Below are 19,221 nucleotides of genomic sequence, written 5' to 3' on the forward strand. Positions count from 1 at the left end.
GGAGAAATGGAATATAAAACCAGTATACTGAGCGTACTTTCACCCGAATGTATGAATTGCCATTTTCATTATCCATCAAGTTGCACCAACATGTTTTTATTGGACAAACTAAACATCATTTTTGATTTTAATGATAATAAATGAAGAATTCCGTAGGTCCTCCTATATGTTTGGAAGGGAAGGGGTGAGATGAGACTTTCAGCTAAATCCTACACACAGTTAAATACATAATCTGTATGATGCTGTGAAACATTTAAGATTTTTTTAAACTTCAAAGGGGAAATGTTGGGAAAAATACCTTAGGATTTAATTCCTGCTGCAGGTTCATGCAGGCACCATTTCTCACCAGCAGGGGTCACCATTAGTTTACTTATTCTTCATTTGAGTCTTAAGTGTGAAGTCCTCTTGTTACAACATTGATTCACTCAGGTTGAGTGCATGGCCTGATCTACAGTGCACTATTTGCCATAAATTTTGGGACAATGAGGATTGAGTTTATCTCACAGAAAAGCTAGTGTTCAAATTTGCTTCCAACGGCCAGATTATGCTTTAATTTCCTAACGTAAATGCACAAGACCACAAATGCAGAGTACACTTGTGTTGGGCATGAAGAAAAACATCTAACTGAAACGTAATCTTGCAAGTGACAATACAATGGTAATGATATCTGTCAAACTGGCAGCTGACGGTTTGCCTGAAAGCCTAGACATTAGACTGTCAGCTGTAGGGCAATAATTCAATCACAGTAATTATTTATGCAGCGTAATTTTCCTTCAAGAGCAACATGACAAAAGTCATGTTACGTTGAATACACAGCTTTAAACCCCTTTAGATTTATGAAACAAACATCGCTCATAAAGGAGTATACACGTCTGTCATTTTGTCCTAATGTCCCACAAGACGACGGTGTTAAAGCCTTAATAAATAGCAGATGAGGGTATACACCCGGTTAGCCTTGCATACGTGCATACATATTCAGCCCTGATTACAGGAAGAGGTTTTGATTTGCTCATGTAATGAATGATTTCATCGTGGAAATAAATGGCCCTAATGGTTGTTGTCGTGTCTCTCGCAGGATTTTCCGTGAACCTCCTAAATGTGTATTCACTCTCTTTATTTTATCAGCGTGCCGCGTTGTCCTGCACCGTTGTTGTTGTCGTCGTCCCTGCACTTAATTTCCCACGTTCCATGAAATATCTGCTTTGATTATTATTTGACGAGGCTTGTTTAACACCCCCCCCACCCTTCCTTTTTTTGGGGGATTCAAATAGACGTCTAGCTTTTCAAAACCAGGTGAGAATTTAGTTCATTTGCATACAGGAACGGGGGTTAAGGTGGTTTTTGTTTGTCCCTCATCCTTCAAAGCGGAAAATTGATCAAAGCTTCACAGCGGCTGATGTTGGGTTTCATACGCGGGGCACAGGGACATCTGTTTTTTTGTTGTTTTTTTGTTGTTTTTTTGCTGCCTACACAGACGCATGCAGAGAAGGGAATCATTCTCTCAAGGTGGACTCTCACTGAGTCATTCACATAAAGATATTTGGACCTTTGCACATTGGAGGAGGGCATATGAAGAGTTAGAGAGAGAAAGAAAAGAGAAGGACAGGGACACAGGAGAGGTGAATTACTCTGTACTGTATTGTCTTCACACGGAGAGACTCATTGTCTTTCGTTTCATCATCCCTCATCCCTCATCCCTCAGTCCTTTTTCTTTCTGCTTCAACTTCTGCTAACGATGAGTCATCCGCCAAACTCCCCACCTCCTCCTCCCATCTTGGTTTTGCCTCTCATTTGAGCTGATTTCCCACCCACCCCTTTCAGAGCGTGATCTCCCACCTCCTGCCTCTACCCCGCCTTGCCAATGTCACGCACTCACCCACACATTTCCCCTCGCAGAGTCCCCCCCACCCACCCACACTCCTTTTCTTCATTTTAAACAGCGACATACACACTTGCCTGGAGATGTGTGCCTTGCAGACGCACTCGTGCAAACACATGCGTTAAAACCGATTTTAGTGCTTCATTTACACCTTCTTAATCACAGAGAACGCATTTTAAATGGAGTATAATAAATCTCTTTGTGTAATTGACTTAAAATGAAGTGTAGTTTTTCTGCAGACATCAAAGTGTTGCCACTGTAGAAGTGTCCCCCAGCACGATACGCTTTCACCATACAGAAGTTGATTCAGTTACATGGGTGGTTCACTCGATCACCGCGCTGCATGCCTCTTCCTGATAGTTGCATGGAGAATATTTGTGCCCAGGCAGGTGTGTAACAACGCGTTTTCATCAGTGTCTGCAATCGCACGAGGTATATGTGAGATACTGTGATTTTTTTTCCTATATTTAATGGATACATATAGGGGCATGCGGATTGTTTTTTATCCCATAATTCCACATCTATTTTGGTTCATGTCCTCCCAAAGCCCTGCAGTCTATTGTATAGTGTCATAATGTGCTGAATCCCTGAAAATAGCAACAATTTAGACTCGGCATAAGCTTACATATGTAGAGCGTTCTCAGTCAGAGCACTGGACATACGTACAAAGCCGTTTTCTTTGTATAGGAAATGTAGTATGTGGGGTTATGTGTTTATTTGCACGATTATGCAAAACCTGCTGAAACGCTCCTCCTGAATGTGAAAAGATGATAAAATTATGATGGGGAGGGGGGGGAAATTTCATTTTTTGACCTTTATGAAAACAATCAAACATATTTACAGTATTACTCATTTTCCCTGTATCGTTATAATTTTTTAAATCTTGAATTTGTCCTTGTGTGGGGTCAGCGATTTCCATGCGACCTTGCAGTAAAGCTGCACTATTAACGGTAATGTTTTGGAATTGCAATACGACTAAGTGCAGTATCCCAATGGAAAGCCACTGCAATCATTTGATAAAGGCGAAGAAGGTGTCAAAACGGCAGTGTGGTGACTTTTTGAAGTGCTGTGGGAATTCAGTGACCCCATATTTACACACGTTAAACGGCTGAAGTTAGTGTTTAGTACAAGTGTGTCTTGAGAGAGTTGCTTGACTGGGCCTAGATTGGTTTTGCGAGCTGAAGGCATAGCGTTGTTGTTTTTTTTAGAGGATAAAATATTATGCACTGCTTTGTGAGATCATGAGCAATGGGTGCATCCGCTGTACAGCCACTTTGTTTGGTGTAATGGGACTGGAGCACAACTTTACCACACAAATACAAAATAACACAGTGCACTATATTGAGTTTTACCTGTGTTCTAGTTACCATGGTGTTCAACTTTCCCTTGTTGTATGCTGCTAACAGAGCGACCACTTTATTATTCACCTGTGAGTGTATCGTGGCTAATTAAAGCAGCCAGGAGGGATGTGGTTTTAAAGCCCTTCATCTTAAAGACTGACTACAGCAATGAGCCCTGATAGATGCACCGAATGTTAATCAATGAAGCTCCGTCTCTTAGCGAAAGCTTTGAAGGGGAAGTGTGGTTGAATTTATTTGGTCATTCTTTTTCTTTTTCCTCTGAAGGCTGTCTGTTATCCCTGTGATAGCTGCCCAACGAAATGCGCTGCAATCTCCTCCTAAATCCCATGATTAATGTGATTAATGTTTTCTCCCCAACTTCTTTCCCACTACGCACATCTTCTTTCTCTTGCCCTTTGTTCTCCTGCTCATTTATTCTGGTCTCTCCTCTCCTCACCTTCACCCTTGCTTTAAACTCCTCTGTACTTCTCCATCCTCTATCATCGTCCGTTAATGTTCCTTTCCCTGACATCAGTTGTCCTTTTCATTTTTTATATTCCTTTACTTTTTTTTTGTTTTCACTTTTTCATTTGTTGAGTCATCAGTCAGGAAATGATGTCATTATCCTTTTTGGACATTTTGTTTGTGTCTGGAATTGCTGGAATATGAATTTTAAGATGATCTTTCTTGGTCTGACTCACCATCTTTCAGGAGGAGTTGCGGGAACTGAGGGAGCAATCCATTGACCCCCAGGCAGAGCAGGAGATCATCAACAGCATCGAGGAGGTCTACTTCTCCAACGACTCTTTCGACATGGTGCAGCACGAACTGGAGGTCAGAAACTCGCCGTATGAATGACTGAGCACTTGTTTCTGGCTGAATAAGCACAACTCTAAAATGATGACAACATATTCACCACGGAGGTTACCACACCCACTCTGGGGGGGGAAAAACCCCCAGGCAAACCTCCCCCATTTAAGTAATTCTGATAACAACAGTATTGCATTTCTAAATATGGTTTCCTGTCCTATGGAGCTCAACTGATTGGCAAAGTTAAAGTCCTTTCTCACCTGAGTTGCTGTCTCTTCCTCTTCTCCTGAGCTGCATGCACACCGTTGACGTCCAGATTGATGGATTGCATCTGCTCAACAGGAGAAGGGAGTGAAATCTCATTAGATTTATCTTGGTTTTGCTACACCATCTGAAATGAGACTCTCAGTCAAGGGGAAAGTAATTACCTATCATCCTTTGGGCCCTGGATTTATAATATCTTCTTTTCCTAGCTGAGTTTGTTTGCTGTTTACTAAATAATATCCTCTGCCTTCTCAAATAATATAGCTCATGATCTGCATTGTATTTATTGAGCAAGATCTTTTTTGTTTTTGAATGGGGAATGAGAAACATTTTGATGCTCCAGAGTTAAAGACTTGCTCTCTTAAAATAAGGGAAAACCCTGCTATGGCTCCGAGCAGCATAAAATCGATGCTGCCATAGTTCTACTTTGAACAGTTTTCTGGTTTGACGACTACACTGAGTGGTAGACAGGCACGTACGTGTCTGACGGACTGTGTTTTATGCATGTGACAGCAAATGTCTCTCATGCTTTCACCTGTGTTGCAGGAGGTGTTGTCAACAAAGTTGTGTGCCTGTGTTTGTGTTTATAGAAGCTTCCACTTGAGCTGAATCTGCTGGAGCTGGAGGAGCATAGAGACAAGCTGAAGAGACAACAGGCAGCAGTATGTATCACTCTTTTATCTCTTTGTCTCTCCACACACACAGGTTTGCACAGCTATTCTTCATTCATTTGAACAATGTAAACAAAGTGTCACATCGTTGACCTAAACTTAACCTGTCACGTATAAAACGATTACTATGAAGTAATGGGAAATGACGTCTCTGATACCAAACCGAGTCGAGTCGAGTAGAACCGAGAACTGTGTAATGGAAAAGCACCATTAGGTCCACTCAGCAGCTTTTTCCAAAGCTTTCCACTGCATCATACAGTATTCATCTTGACGGTATTAAAGCCCGGTTGTCATGGGGATTAATCTGCTGAAATTCAGCTGTTGTAATTTCATCAACAACAGTTTAAGGAATTGGTGCCAGCATGGAAGTACAGTCCTTAATGTTGTTATGGAACATAACACTATCTGCTGATGAAGTACCTATAATGCCGCCATGAGTCCCGGAAAAGGCTTGTCAATGGAGAGTTTAGATTGGCTTTGGCCGGTGTTGTTGATGCCTCAGTTATTCTTTGTTTTTGCTGATGGTGTGAATTCCACTCCAAAAATGATAATAACAGGAATAATTGTAATTTTTCCCTCATTCATCATCTATACCCTTTATACACTGTGAGTCAAGGGGGGAACTGGAGCAAATCCCAGCTGACTGAAATTAGATCAAATGTGGAGATCCAAAGTTTGTTCTTGACCTTGAACACCTCCATAAATTAAATTAAATTAGTAATTATTAAATTACACTACAAATCGCTTTGACAACATTCTTCATTACACCATGGAGAGTGTACATGAGGCCCAACATAAGCATAATGGACTGAAATACCATGAAATGTATTATTATAGTTTGGAGACAGAGACTGACCACACAGTAGCTAGAGTTTTTGCTTTGTCCACAAACATGCTAATGACTTGCATAAATACATAAATTACCTTGATAGACACTCAGGAAGGATGGATAGAGCAAACAAGTAAACAAATAATATTATATAAGTAAAATAAAAGTGCAAACATAAGTTTGACATGATTCTAAGTTAGAAACCACAATATGGTTTAGGGTTAGGGAAGAAAGGAAAAGGTTCAGAAAAAGTAATGGAAATAGAAATGTGTGTCAACACTGATGACTGATGGAGGGGTAGAATTTAAGCTGGATGGCCTCAGGGAGGAAGGTACCACCTGTGGTGTGTTGAATGGAGGATTTGTGAGGCTGAAAGTATTCCTCTGGCTAACCAAAACACTGGGCTGGGAAATGTTTTCCATGATCAAGAGGAGTGTTGTCAACATCCTCCTGTTCATGACTATGTGCCGATAGTTTTCCTCCTGTGGCCGCAGCAGGGCCATTTCCACTGTGGCCATCACTCTGAGGTCAGTCAGGTACTCACTGCTTCAAACTGGAGAGCCAGCCTGTCAACGACGTCTATTTATAGAGACACATGGGCAAGAAAGCTGCTCTTTCCTACCTCTGCACCCTTAATCCCAACAGTCCCTCGTGCTTCTTCCAAACAGGCTTCTGTACTTTTGAACCTGCTTGTTTCCCCGTTTCCCGTAGCTGTAGTTTTTTGGAATTTACCACATCTATTTCCGATGCACCTCCTCTTATAACTTTCTTCTTTTATCACAAATGCCTGGTTTCCTATACATCCTCTTCTTTTTATATGCTTGTCAGTTTCTCACAGGGCTGTCTGCTGAGTTGAGAAGGTCTTTGAGGCCTAAAAGCAAGTGAAATATGAAAGTACACAAACACTCTTTCGCACATACCCCGTCTGCCTCTCTGTTCCTCTCTCTCTGGCCGTGAGCCTGCAGGCACCTAGTGGGAATAGCCATGGTAATTGGTCCAGTGAGCTGTCAAGCAGAAAATCCACTGTTATGTTTCTCAGCATGCTTATCAGTGCAAACCTGCCATCCTCAGTCTATATAAGCAAACACTCTCACCAGTTTACCTCATTTCCCTGAGGCTTTTGTAAAATATCTTCAACTTATTCCTCTTTTGATTTGTTTTGTTTTCAAGCTAATGTGCTAATGACAGCTGTCGCCAGAGGAATTATGTTTTCTCTTCATCCTATTCTCGTCCATCCACTAGAAAAATTCAAACATAAGCACTAGGACACGGAGATTACTCCTGTGGCCATTTGTGAGTTGAAGCTTTCTTGTTTTTTCTTCACTCATTCACTCACTCACCATCTACTGCTTTATCCTCTACATGCTGGTGCCAGTCCCAGCTGACATAGGGCATAAGGTGGTGTACACCCTGGACAGGTTACCAGTCCATCACAGGGCCACATGGAGACAAACAACCATTCACTCTCACTGCTAATTTAGAGTGTCAAATTTGCCTAATCCCCAAAATCTGCATGTTTTTGACTATGGGAGGAACCCCAGAAAACCCATGCACATGGGGAGAACATGCAAACTCCAACAGGGTCGCAAACCCAGGTCTTCTTGCTCTTCAAAGTCACAGTATTTGATACTGGTAAAGATGGAGTCATACATCTGACCTGATATACTCATATTGTCAAGCTATAATATGTGGATGATTGTGAGCATGTTGCAGTTCATGACAATAGTGCAGATCTCCTGTTGCCTCTTATTGAAGGCCTGTCTTTCCTCTAGTTAGGCAGATTGCATACTGAGTCCCCACACCCACACAGATCATACAAATGTAGTCGTCTGTCTGTGAAATAGAAAGTAACTCTTTGAAGAGGTAATAATAGTGCATTCAGTTCCTCATCATGAGGTTGTCTCCTGGCAGATGTTGTGGAGGGTCTTCCCACACTTGATCTGTGACACCGTTAAAGTACTAAAGAGGTTAGTGGGTATTTGTTAGCACTGTAGGACCTTTTGTTGGCATAAACAGTGACCTTGTCAGAACCAGTAGTCCTCATTCATTCATTGTCCACCGCTTTATCCTCCACATGAGGGTCACGGGGCCACTAGAGCCAATCCCAGCTGCCACAGGGTGAAAAGCCTGGACATGTCGCTAACCATTCACACTCACAATCACATCTACAGTCAATCTAGAGGGTACAATTTTCTCTGCATGTTTTTCCACTGTGGGAGGAAACTGGAATACCTGGAGAAAAACCACGCTCACACGGGGGAGAACATGCAATCTCCATACAGAAAGGCCAGTAGTTCTCATGGAGACCAAAACCTGGTCCTTGGTTTCAATTGGGTAAGGCATTAGCAGGTTATGGTTAAGGTTAGGAATAAGGCTTTGGTTAGGCTGTCCAAACGAATGGAACTCAGTGTGTGTATATGTGTGGGGTGTGTGTGCGCCTGTGTGTCCTAGTGAGGACATGGGTACTTTTGATGGAAAACAAAAATGATGCACTACTGCACCATTTCTTTTTTTAACATTTATTATTTTTGTAAATTTATGTCACTCACACTGGTTTTAAATTTCACTGCTGCTCTGCACCATTTAGTATGGGGAAAGAGAACAACTACCCTTTTCCTCTCTTCTTATTCTCTGCCACAGTGTCCAAGCATAATTGACATGTCAGACACACTTGGCAGAGGCTAGTCTCAGGGCTAATTGCCTTTTCGCGCTGTGAGACTTGGGCCCACAAGAAAAATGTCAGGGTTCAGAGACAGTTTTGTTGTGTGGTTGCCATAATTCCCATCTCAACATACAAATCCTAGGGAGCCTTAATTAATGTGAACACACATGGTTTTATTGGCTGATATCTCTTTCAAAGGCAAAGGCTGAACAGACTGTAACATTTTATATCCCTAACAATTTACTTACATGAGCACAATAAAGTACCTACATCACACTTGGTACCTTTTTGTGTACCGCGTCTTTGAGTGAATTTGTATGTATGAGTGTTGGATGGAGAGATGTGTTATGTGAATAACTTGGACGAACATATTACATTTTTTATGAAACTTGAAAGCAAGTGATGACTGTCTGTTCTCCAGCAGTAATGAATAATCTCCCTCCACTCTGTAATTTTTTTAAACGTTAGCAACGATAATGCAACCTTTAAATCAGACTGACGAGACGTCCCACTGTGTAGTGGAATTTTAAGGTAATGTAAGGTGTGAAAAATGGACTTGCACAGTGGTATTTAGAAAGGCGGTGAAGCAGACCAACTTCCCATTTAGTGGAGTCTGAATGCACTTAGTTACACACCTGCATCACAAACAACTTATTCCTTGTCACAAGGCGAGGCGCTGCTATTTAAATCACTCTGCTGTAACAGTGGAAACCCTGGTAACTCGCTGTTAAATGCACGCTTGGTCCTGAGGATCCTTAATCAGAAAGAATGACCATCTCCATTTCTTAGCTGCTTGATACTCACTGCTCGCTGCCACCAGGTGGTAATGAGTACGAGATCATTTAGCTCTAATTGCCTTGTGCATCTCTGCTAACACCTGAAAGAAATGGCAAAATTGTTCTTGTTCAGACACATTAATTATAAAGCCACTGTTTTTCTATATGTACAATCAACTTACTAATAAGCATTCGCTCGCTAAACATATTCAGTCACAGTCACCACCTAAGGTTGTATTTGTTATCTTTTTTCCTGCCGTGTGTGTGTATGAGCTGCAGAAGGCAGTCTGTCTTCTCCTTTGACTCGCCTCATGTTTCCTAATTTTTCCCTCCCTGAGGGCGCATTATAGTTTCTTGAGTCCCTATAGCAGGGGTGTCAAACATACGGCCCGCCGGGCCAGAACCGGCCCGCCAGAGGGTCCAATCGCCCCACAGGATGAATTTGTTAAAATTTCCCACTAATCTAAATGTAATGTCAAATGCTCCAGATACCCGGGACTAAATGTTTGTGCCTTTTATAGATCCAGTGTGCTGTGTAAATAGTAAATTTAGGCATGATATTGTTGAAATTGCACTTATATTTCTCAAGAAATTTCATGTTTTGTAAAATTATCCTTCAGTAAATGTAAAACAAAGGAGAAAAAACAAAGGGGTTCATAGTTTATTATGTTATTATTTTACTATTTTTACTCCCCTTTGAGATCAAATTGTGCTGTATGTGGCCCCTGAACAAAAATGAGTTTGACACCCCTGCCCTATAGGAAATGATGCATTTGTTGAAATGATGCAATAGCTGAACAAGTAATCCTTTTTAAATTGAAATGGCACAATTTAGCACACCACAAATGCTGCAATTAAATTGTCCTATCTTTGTTTGTTCTATGTTGTAGTACATGCATGTTAGAATCACTTTCACTTGGTAAATGTTGAACTGACTTAAAAGGTTAGAGTGCATATCAAATCACAATCTCAATGTATGCCCGACAAAATCAGAATTGTATCTTTTACCCCATAGCTGGGTTGCTATCATGTTTAAACTCTTACACTCCTTCAAAAGTTAATTTCTTTTGTTAAAGTCAGTGGATTTTTTTCAGGTTGTGTTGTGTTGTTTTTGTGCAAAAAGCTCTGTGAATCATTGTGGGTCAATCATTCGCTTGTGGAAGCTACTTCTTCCACACATATTCCACATGTTTACCAGTGGAAGCATCTCTCACACACACACACACACACACACACACACACACCGTGTACCGTTGTACACCTGCACTGCACTGTAGACGATATTGCTCCCTGTGTTGTCAGAAAAAAGTTTGTTAGTCAAATTTACTGAAGAGTGTTACTGTCCTCGTTTATGTGTAGGAAGATTGAAATGTTTGAACTTAAAGTTAATTCTTTAATTTCACAGTGAAATCACCCCCCCCAAAAAAAATAAATGATACAGACTGAGCACATGAAATTAGCCCTCACTCAGCATAAATTAGCATTTATTTAAAATGACTATTTGTAATGTTAACTAGATTTGTGTGCAACACTAGAAACCCAATTTAAGTGTGGTTAAGGGTGTGACTCAGCCTGTGAAAACTTTTGTGTAACATCTTGAACTGAGAAAACCTAGTTATTATCAGGGTTGATTCAGCTTGTGTTTTTGAGTCAAAACAAGGGTAAGAGAAAGGCCTTGTTACAAGCTTGGGGCTCTAGCACGTCAGAGATACAGTGACAGTTTTATCAGTTTATTGCCTTTCATTGTGGGGAAATGGAGGATGCATTGCTTTCTAGACTTTACACGGGATAGGAAGTAATACATCACATTTGTCTGCCTCGTCACAAATGACAACACAGCACAGCCAAAAAACATACAGGTGCTGGTCAGTCGCAGGAACAACACACTCTAAAATGACATTCTTTATTTACTCACAACTAAGTAAAGTCACTTCAATATGCAGTGGTTTTCAATACCGATTTCATACTCGTTAAATCTGCATTCATGTGATGCTGCTAAAATAATAATAATAATTCTGTTATAGTTGAGTATTCAATATGTTTAAGATTTGAAGGAAACAAGGTAATGTGTCAGTGAAACCTTTAAAAAAAAGAAGAAAAAATGTATGTATATATATATATTTATGTATATATATGTATATACATATGTATATATGTATATATACATATATGTGCGTATATATATGTACATATATATATATACACAGGTTTCATTGGTAAAAAAAACAAAGTAACAATTCACACATTCAGGCGACGAGGTCGACAAGGTGTCGACCTTGTATATGACCCTGTGTAAGGGGCTTTTAGGTGTAGGTCATGCCATGATTCAGATCAATTGCTATTCACATGTTTTTTTCTTCTCAAACAAAAGCAGGGACACTCTTACCTTGCGGTCACACTGATCTAGTGACTGTACTAGAGTGTTATTAGTAGTGTTAATACTGTGTCTTGTGAACATGCTCTTTAAATAATTACAGTTTCACCTCAGCTGTGAGTCAGCCTGGTTAAAAAAAAAAAAAAACACAAAGGAGAGGAAAGAACCTTCGAAAACCCAGTGGAAAGCAGAGACTTTTCTGCAAGAAACAAGAGTCATGCTATTGAGAAAGACATCAAATGAGATGAACCTGAGACAGAGGGACTCTCTCAGAAAAGTCTATTGTGATATTGCACTTAAAGTACAGGCCAGTGATTGTTATTCTTACTCTGTTCTCAATAGCAAGATTAAACTGCCGCAACAGTTTTCACGTTGACATTTTGGAACAACATCAAAATGTTTTTTCTCTCTTTTTATGCCTGTGTGCTGGCAGCAGCCACGGCCAGATGCATTATGTCTCTCAGTTGCCTGTCTTTCTGTCCCATTTTTCTGAATGTGATCTCTCAGGAATTTCCCTCCCCTAGGATTTTTGTGGTCAAAGGTCATGGTGACCTCACACATAGCAGGGGTGCCCTGAAGAAAATTCATTACATTGGGCACATAAGTCAATTTGGACTTAAGGATGAATTAATTAGAATTTGGTGGTCAGAGGTTAAGGTTGGGATGACCTGAACTTAAAAGTTCATGGGTAATGCAAGCACAAGGTGAAAATTTTAGTTTTATTTAATGTTCTTTTTTGTCATATGAACTGTTGTTCTCTTTCTCTCTCTCTATAGGTTTCTAAAAAGGTTGCAGATCTTATTCTGGAGAAACAGACTGCTTATGTCAAGGTAAGCTCTCAGGGTGAATCCATGACCAGATTAAAGAGTTTTCTCAGGCCCCTAAAAGCTTCAGCACTCTCTTTGCCCTTTTCCCACACGCATACACAATTTGAATGTCACTTCACTAAGTTACATATGTGTTGTTTATCTGTGTTGTTATCGAAGCAGTTCTCATTCAGACTACATCCTGGAAACTTGGAGCTGCATGGTGCAGGAACAGCAGCAGTGGCAGCAGCCACTTGGTCAGGCAGTTGTTAAGGAGAGTGCTTGATTTGCTTTGCACTCTAAAGTTAGAACAGGCATTTTCAATATGGGATGATCATGTTCATTTAATCATGAGGAACCAAGATCGTGCTTGTTATTGATTGTGCGGCCCTGCTGATTGTCCAGGTTTATTTTTAGCAGTAGAATCCACTTCTGAACACCCATCTTGCTTTACTTCACCAGCACTATGTAGCTGTTGTGCTTCTGCCCTACCTTTAGTCAGTTTTAGTCACTCTGTGCAGCATGGTTATGTCGAGGGAGACACAGAAACAGACACTGCTATACAGAGTTGTGTGGAGCTAATAATAATAATGATAATGATGATGATATTATGATCCATTTTATTTATAGGCGTCTTTCTGCCCTTAAGGACACCACAGAATGAATAAAAGTCAAACAAAACCATAAGAAATACACAAGATACAAAGAAACAGGTTACAGTGCAATAGAGAATCATAGCGAAAATGCTGTCTTAAGTAAATGGGTTTTGAGTGTGGAGAGTGGAGGTGAATCGATATTTCTTAGTTTGGGTGGTAGTGAGTTCCAGAGCCGGGGAGCATGGTAGTGAGACAGGCGGAGGTGACGAGAGAGTGGCAACATGCAGGAGTTCAGACATATATGGAGGGACAAGTTTGTCAGCGGCCTTGAATGTTAACAGGAGGATTTTGAATTCAATATGGAACGTAACCAGGAGCCAATGGAGATGCTGGAGGGGACAGGAGTGATGTGCTGGATGGAGGGAGTTTCTGGTGATGACGCGGGCAGCAGGATTCTGAGCCCTTTGAAGCTTACGGAGGGATTTGAGAGTGAGATGAAAGAGGAGAGTAGAGAAATGGTAGTCCAGGCGAGAAGTGACAAGGCTGTGAACAAGGAGAGCAGCGGTATGGGGGGTTGAGGGAGGGGAATGTTATGAGTAATGATAGGCTTAATCAGTACTCTGTAAACTAATTTGACAGTGGTTTGAATGTAACAGACATTTGTTTGTATTCAAGAGCTACTCCCTACAGCTGTAATTGTTTAAAAAACTACTGAAATGACTTTAAAAAATGTATGTAAAGGACGTGTTATGAAAGTAGCTGAAATACACAATAGTTTTTATTCATAACATGGTTCACTTCTGAACTTAAACGCATTTGATTAAATCCCCTTTTCGATGGGCGTGATGATGCGACAAACTGAAATGAACCATCGTTTTAATAATGAACTTCATATTCAGTAAGCCATTACACATTCGGTGCGACATACTCGACCATTCAAACCTCAAAGATGCTTCCTTTTTGGAAGTTTAATAATATTGAATGACAACACCATATCAAACAACACAGTTCAGAATTTATTGTCACATGTGTGTGACTGCATACTATTTCTCCAGATCACGCCTGTTTGTCTTAAATTGTATTATTTGTCGCTCTATCGTTAGATCCTCAATCCATAAAGTGTTTTTGCATCTGTATTTTCGAGTCTTTGCGTGTTGGATTTGATTAAAGGGTTTAGCTTTTTGGGGATTCATTCGAATTGACAACCCTCATCTGTCTCGTCAGACACATGACAAAATGAATGCATGGAATTGAAGGGCTCGTACTGTTAGCTGTTAAGACATCTGAAGGTTAGTCTCCGAATAGCAAATTGATTATTGTTTCCTATAACCCTCGCTGTAACTGTGCAGTTTACGAATGACAGCAGGACTTATTGGATTTCAGGGGTGTTTTAAATTGACTCTTCTCATCCCACATTTAGTCCTGTGATTCCCCTGCATGCACCAGAGGAGAGGAGACTTTACACTTAACCTGATAATGACAGCACAACCATAACAAAACACAATGGGCAGATGTCAAGAATGAAGTATCAAACAATAAGGTCAAATAGGCTAACTTGAAAGGAACATACACTATAAATATATATATATAATAAAGATCAAATTTTATTCTTTCTGGTGCTGGAAAAAGGACCATTACACATCTAAAAAAAGCCAGTCTTTTAGATATATTATACACTTTGATACAAGTCTTACTTTCAGATGTTCACAATCTCCGAAGTGTAAAGGTAGCAGAAGTAATGTGCTGAAAACTTCAACGTGAGTGTTGGTGTGGAGGGAGCCCGAGGCTTCTCTTGAGGTTCTGTGTTTTTGGTTGCACATCTGCTTCTTTCTGAGGTGTTTCTTCTGTTTTCTGTCTACTGTTTTCTCCACCATCTTTTTCTCCAAAGTGTTTTGTATCTCCTCGGTGTGACATTTCATCAAATGCATAGTTAGAGACACAGAGGCACGGGGCACAATGCCACATCTCCCCAGTGCTTGGCTATGTGCAACACATCGGTGAATCGTGCTGACACATACACTAGTGCCTTAAGGTTTGAAAGTGAGGCTGCGCCATAAATCTGATGTGATTCATGGCTGTGGAGTGACTATCCCTCTTCTGTTATCATCCGTGTCTGCTGGGTAACTCTATGTTACTGGACCTCTGTGGATTTGAAGGTTACAGAGATCGTTAGTATCACTCATTTATGGACATCTGATTATTTATCAACAGTGTACATGTTTTAGGTCCCTCGTTCTTTTGCCACCATGGTGTTGCAAATCTGAACAACAAATAAAATCAGAAATAAATAAGCACGAAGAAAAACTCGAAGAACATGCAAAGAAGTCACTTAACAATAAGGGATGTGTGCGCAATAAAAGCAAGGTCATCTTTGCTCAACCAGAGCTGAAGGCCATGTAGCAAGAAGAGATGAGTCTTCGGAAGTTTAGACCTGAGTGCCCAAACTGCAGGACCTTTTAGATGTCAGGAAATTGAGATTTTCATGTGGGAGAACAAGCTGTAATGAAGTAGCACCGGGTAGCCATGGCCGGGTGACTCAAAAGAATAGGTTTGGACTTGTATTCCATTATTTCCCAATGGAAACACTTATTCATCACAGTTAAGGCTGGCACCTTTGTTTCCATTCACCTCGCACTGATCTAGAAGAGAGGTTAGTAATTGGTTCAACCTTGATGGCCATACTGTACCTGCCAATTACATGCCGGTCAAAAGGCCGTGTCATTGGGGGAGTGTATAATTCACAGATAATGGATCTGGCTAGGTTGTTAGTTTGTGTACAGATTTATCCTCACATAACCTTTAGGTAAATGTGTTTAAATAAATACACTGTATGTAAAAACAACAACAAGCCCAGCTGTGAGTCCCTGCACATGGATGTCCTTAAAGCCATTCATCTTTGTTTCCATTCACTTTACTATTGAAAAGGGAACTGTAGCTTATTGTTAGAATGTGTAGGCAGGATGGTTGACAGGGAGCCGATGCATAATCAATGTGCTGGAGGGTCACGGCAAGCACCTCGTGTGAAAATTTGAATATAGAAGCTCAGAAAGATTATTTTCCTTAGGGACTGAACATCTCCTCCTTGACCTTCACTTCCCACGCCAGAGTCAGGTTGTATCACTACTCTGCACTCACGTAAACTCAACTTTTCTATATGTGTACAGTAATATAAGTAATAATAATAAATAATACAACAACCTACCGGACATTTATTTGTGTGTTGTTGGGTAGGAGAACTCAGCCTTTCCTGTGCTATATATTTTTTTTTAAGTTCATCCCCCTCATACAAACCTGATGTTTAACCTTTTTTATCCGCTAAAATCTAACTGTCCATGTGCACCAGTGTGCACAGATAATGTATCCTCTTCTTACCCAGGCCAAACTGATTGAACCTGTCAGGTTAGATGTAGCTTAAAGCCAGGATGGATACCGTACGTGTAACAACAAATTGGCGCCTCAGGCTACATGTGAGCACTCAGCATGTTGAGCGCGTGTCAGTATGTTTCATGTTAGAAGCTCTTTGTGTGTTGTTGCCAGTTTTTTTTTTTTTGTTTTACTTCTTTTGCTGTGAGGATTTTTGCCTATAATTGCATTGAAAGATTCATACCTTGTGACACGGGTTGTGTGCCACATGTAGTGCATTGCCTGTTAATAATTGGGCTCAAAACAAGGGTTGGAGACTGAGTGCGTTTGTGTGGTGAAGTAAATGATGAATGTCTTAGACATGGTGTGCATCAATCCCAAGATGTTTGTAAGGTTAGGGGTGACCATCACAGAGGCTCACATTTGTAAAAGGTATTATTCTGGACGTGGCTGCGCCTTTCCGAGAATGCGAATCAGTATCCTGTCTCTGAATTATTCCTTTGCTGGGTCCTAAGAAGAAACAGTAATATGGCTGGCATGTAGTGACTGTGACAATTGTTTTTAAAGTATTCGACCAGCAAAGGCACCCTGTGGTTTTACATTTTACATTACATTCATGTTTTTCATTGAGTGTACTATACACTAGAGCTGCAACTAACGATTATTTTCATAATCAATTAATCTGTTCATTATTTTCATAATCAATTAATCTGTTCATTATTTTCTCAATTAATCGCTTGGTCCATAAAATATCAGAAAACCTTAAAAAAAAATGTTGATCGGTGTTCGGCAAACCTGGAAATGATGATGTTCTCAAATGTCCACAAATCAAAATGATTAACTTTTAATGATTTCTTTGTTATACAGAGCAAAGATATTAAGAAAATATAATCACATTTAAAAAGCTTAAACAATCGGAAATATTGTTTTAATCATGAAAAAAGCTTCAAACCGATTAATCGATTATCAAAATAGTTGTCGATTAATTTCGTAATCGATTAATAATCGATTAAATGAATCCAAATCTAAGTGTAACCTAAATTAGGGATTGGAATCAGATTGGTAGCGGTACAATTCAAAAACTCCCATGTGTCATATGCTTCACTATGCACAGGCTGTATAAATGTAAATAAAAATCAGTCATGTTTGGGCTGTTTATTTCATCTTTTTGGGAGAACAATATTTGTTACACAGCTGGAGAATTGTGTCTTTGAAATGACTCATAAGCTTCATATGTTCATAAATGGTATAAAATGACTGTATCGGACTAAATATCAGTCAGTATAAGTAGATACTTGACTTTGTGATATCGGCATCAGACACAAAAAAGTGGTATCGTCCCATCCCTAATCTAATTAATGATAAAGGTAAAAAAAAAACCCCACTGGGAATGAGGAGGAAAGAGCTAGCTCTGTATCTGTTAAATTTAGATTTAAAAAGGAAGCTTTGTCATTTTATGGGGTGTTATGTGTCGAGAAATATTCTGTTACGTAAGAACAACAGTTTTCTAACGTTCTTCATGTGTTTAGTTTTCCTGCTAAGCTGAGGTATCCATTCTACATTCAGTGTACAGACATTGACATTAATCTTTTCATCACACTTGCAAATTAGCGTTTCCTAAAATGTCAGACTGTTAACATTAATTAATTAAGTCAGAGATTGATTATAGTCAGTGAAAAACAAAAGTGTTCAAGGTGTTTGTCAAAGGTGTGAATTAAGCCGCCTCCTGATTATATATTGTTGGCTTGGCCATGAACAAACCTTTCTTAAAAGAGAGTCAGTATTTGGAATCAAGTGTTTGTAAGCATTGTAATGTTGTGCTAACAGCTTTAATTCCATGGCACCCAAGTGAAGGTAAAACTCTGACAACGCATGTACCCACAGAGAATTGCTCTGAGGACTCGGGATCACAAGGGCAGACGGGTTTGAATGGGATCGTCTTGTACCTGGTGCAACAGAAGTGCCACGCTGATGTTGTTGATCATGACTGGTGATAATGAATCCCCCACCCCCCCACCCGACAGTATTCGGTTGATACAAAGCAGTTTCATGTCTCGACAGTGTTATGGATACATTTTTCCCATTAACACTGAAAGGAGCGCTACAGCATGTGAAGAGCAAGATCAGAGCAGAGCAAACATCTACCACCTCAGGATTGACATGTGGTAAATCACGAGGACAAGAAAAGCCGCAAATAAAACCTACTGTGGGTGTGTTTGTTCTGTACTGGAGTCACTGAAGCTGTATAATAACCGAGCTCTGAGAGCACAGTGGCCAAAAAGCCTTTTCTCATGACCAAATCTCTGCAATAAAGGAAGGTTCTGTTCGATTATCTGTTGTGAAAGTTGTTCCTGGGACGACACTTTTCCCACCAGTGATTTATGCTTTACTGTCTGTAAAATCTAACTTTAGAAATGTTTTACAGCAGGAAGCTTTTTTATTTTTATTTTATTTTTTTACCACTAACTCAGTTCTTGTTCACAGGAACTGGAAAGAGTGACAGCCTTACAGACGAACCTACAGCTGGCAGCTGTCATTTGCACTAACGCGAGGAGGTAATGGCACTCTATTATACCATCTACACACAGTCAAGTCGCGTCTGCGTATGAATTGTTTTCACTTATCGTAAATGACGTTGTTTTTCTTCTTTTTATTGTCATTCATTTAATACGGTCACAAATGATCTTGCTTTTCTTTGGAAATGAAGTAGCTGTCAACAACACGCCCACATTCACGACACTTTCTGTTCTATTGTGTGTCTTTTCTTCGGGTTCCCTTTTTGGTAGTAGTAGTTGATCGCAAAACAGCACACAGTGTAGTATTTCCCTCAGTGTTATTGTGTTTGTGAATT

The 19,221-nt window shown here is 40.1% G+C and overlaps 1 protein-coding gene across 3 annotated transcripts in view; it reads left to right on the top strand.

Annotated features, from left to right (window-relative positions):
* Positions 1-19,221, top strand: part of vps50 (VPS50 EARP/GARPII complex subunit) — a 95,650-nt gene that overhangs the window by 7,323 nt on the left and 69,106 nt on the right. For all 3 annotated transcript variants that reach the window (XM_044052608.1, XM_044052606.1, XM_044052607.1), the window contains exons 3-6: positions 3,931-4,053; positions 4,884-4,955; positions 12,382-12,435; positions 18,855-18,925. In XM_044052608.1, coding sequence (XP_043908543.1) covers positions 3,931-4,053; positions 4,884-4,955; positions 12,382-12,435; positions 18,855-18,925 — 320 coding nt within the window. The remainder of the gene's footprint in view (positions 1-3,930; positions 4,054-4,883; positions 4,956-12,381; positions 12,436-18,854; positions 18,926-19,221) is intronic.

This window comes from Solea senegalensis, linkage group LG20 (genome assembly GCF_019176455.1).
Source record: "Solea senegalensis isolate Sse05_10M linkage group LG20, IFAPA_SoseM_1, whole genome shotgun sequence".
NCBI lineage: Eukaryota > Metazoa > Chordata > Actinopteri > Pleuronectiformes > Soleidae > Solea > Solea senegalensis.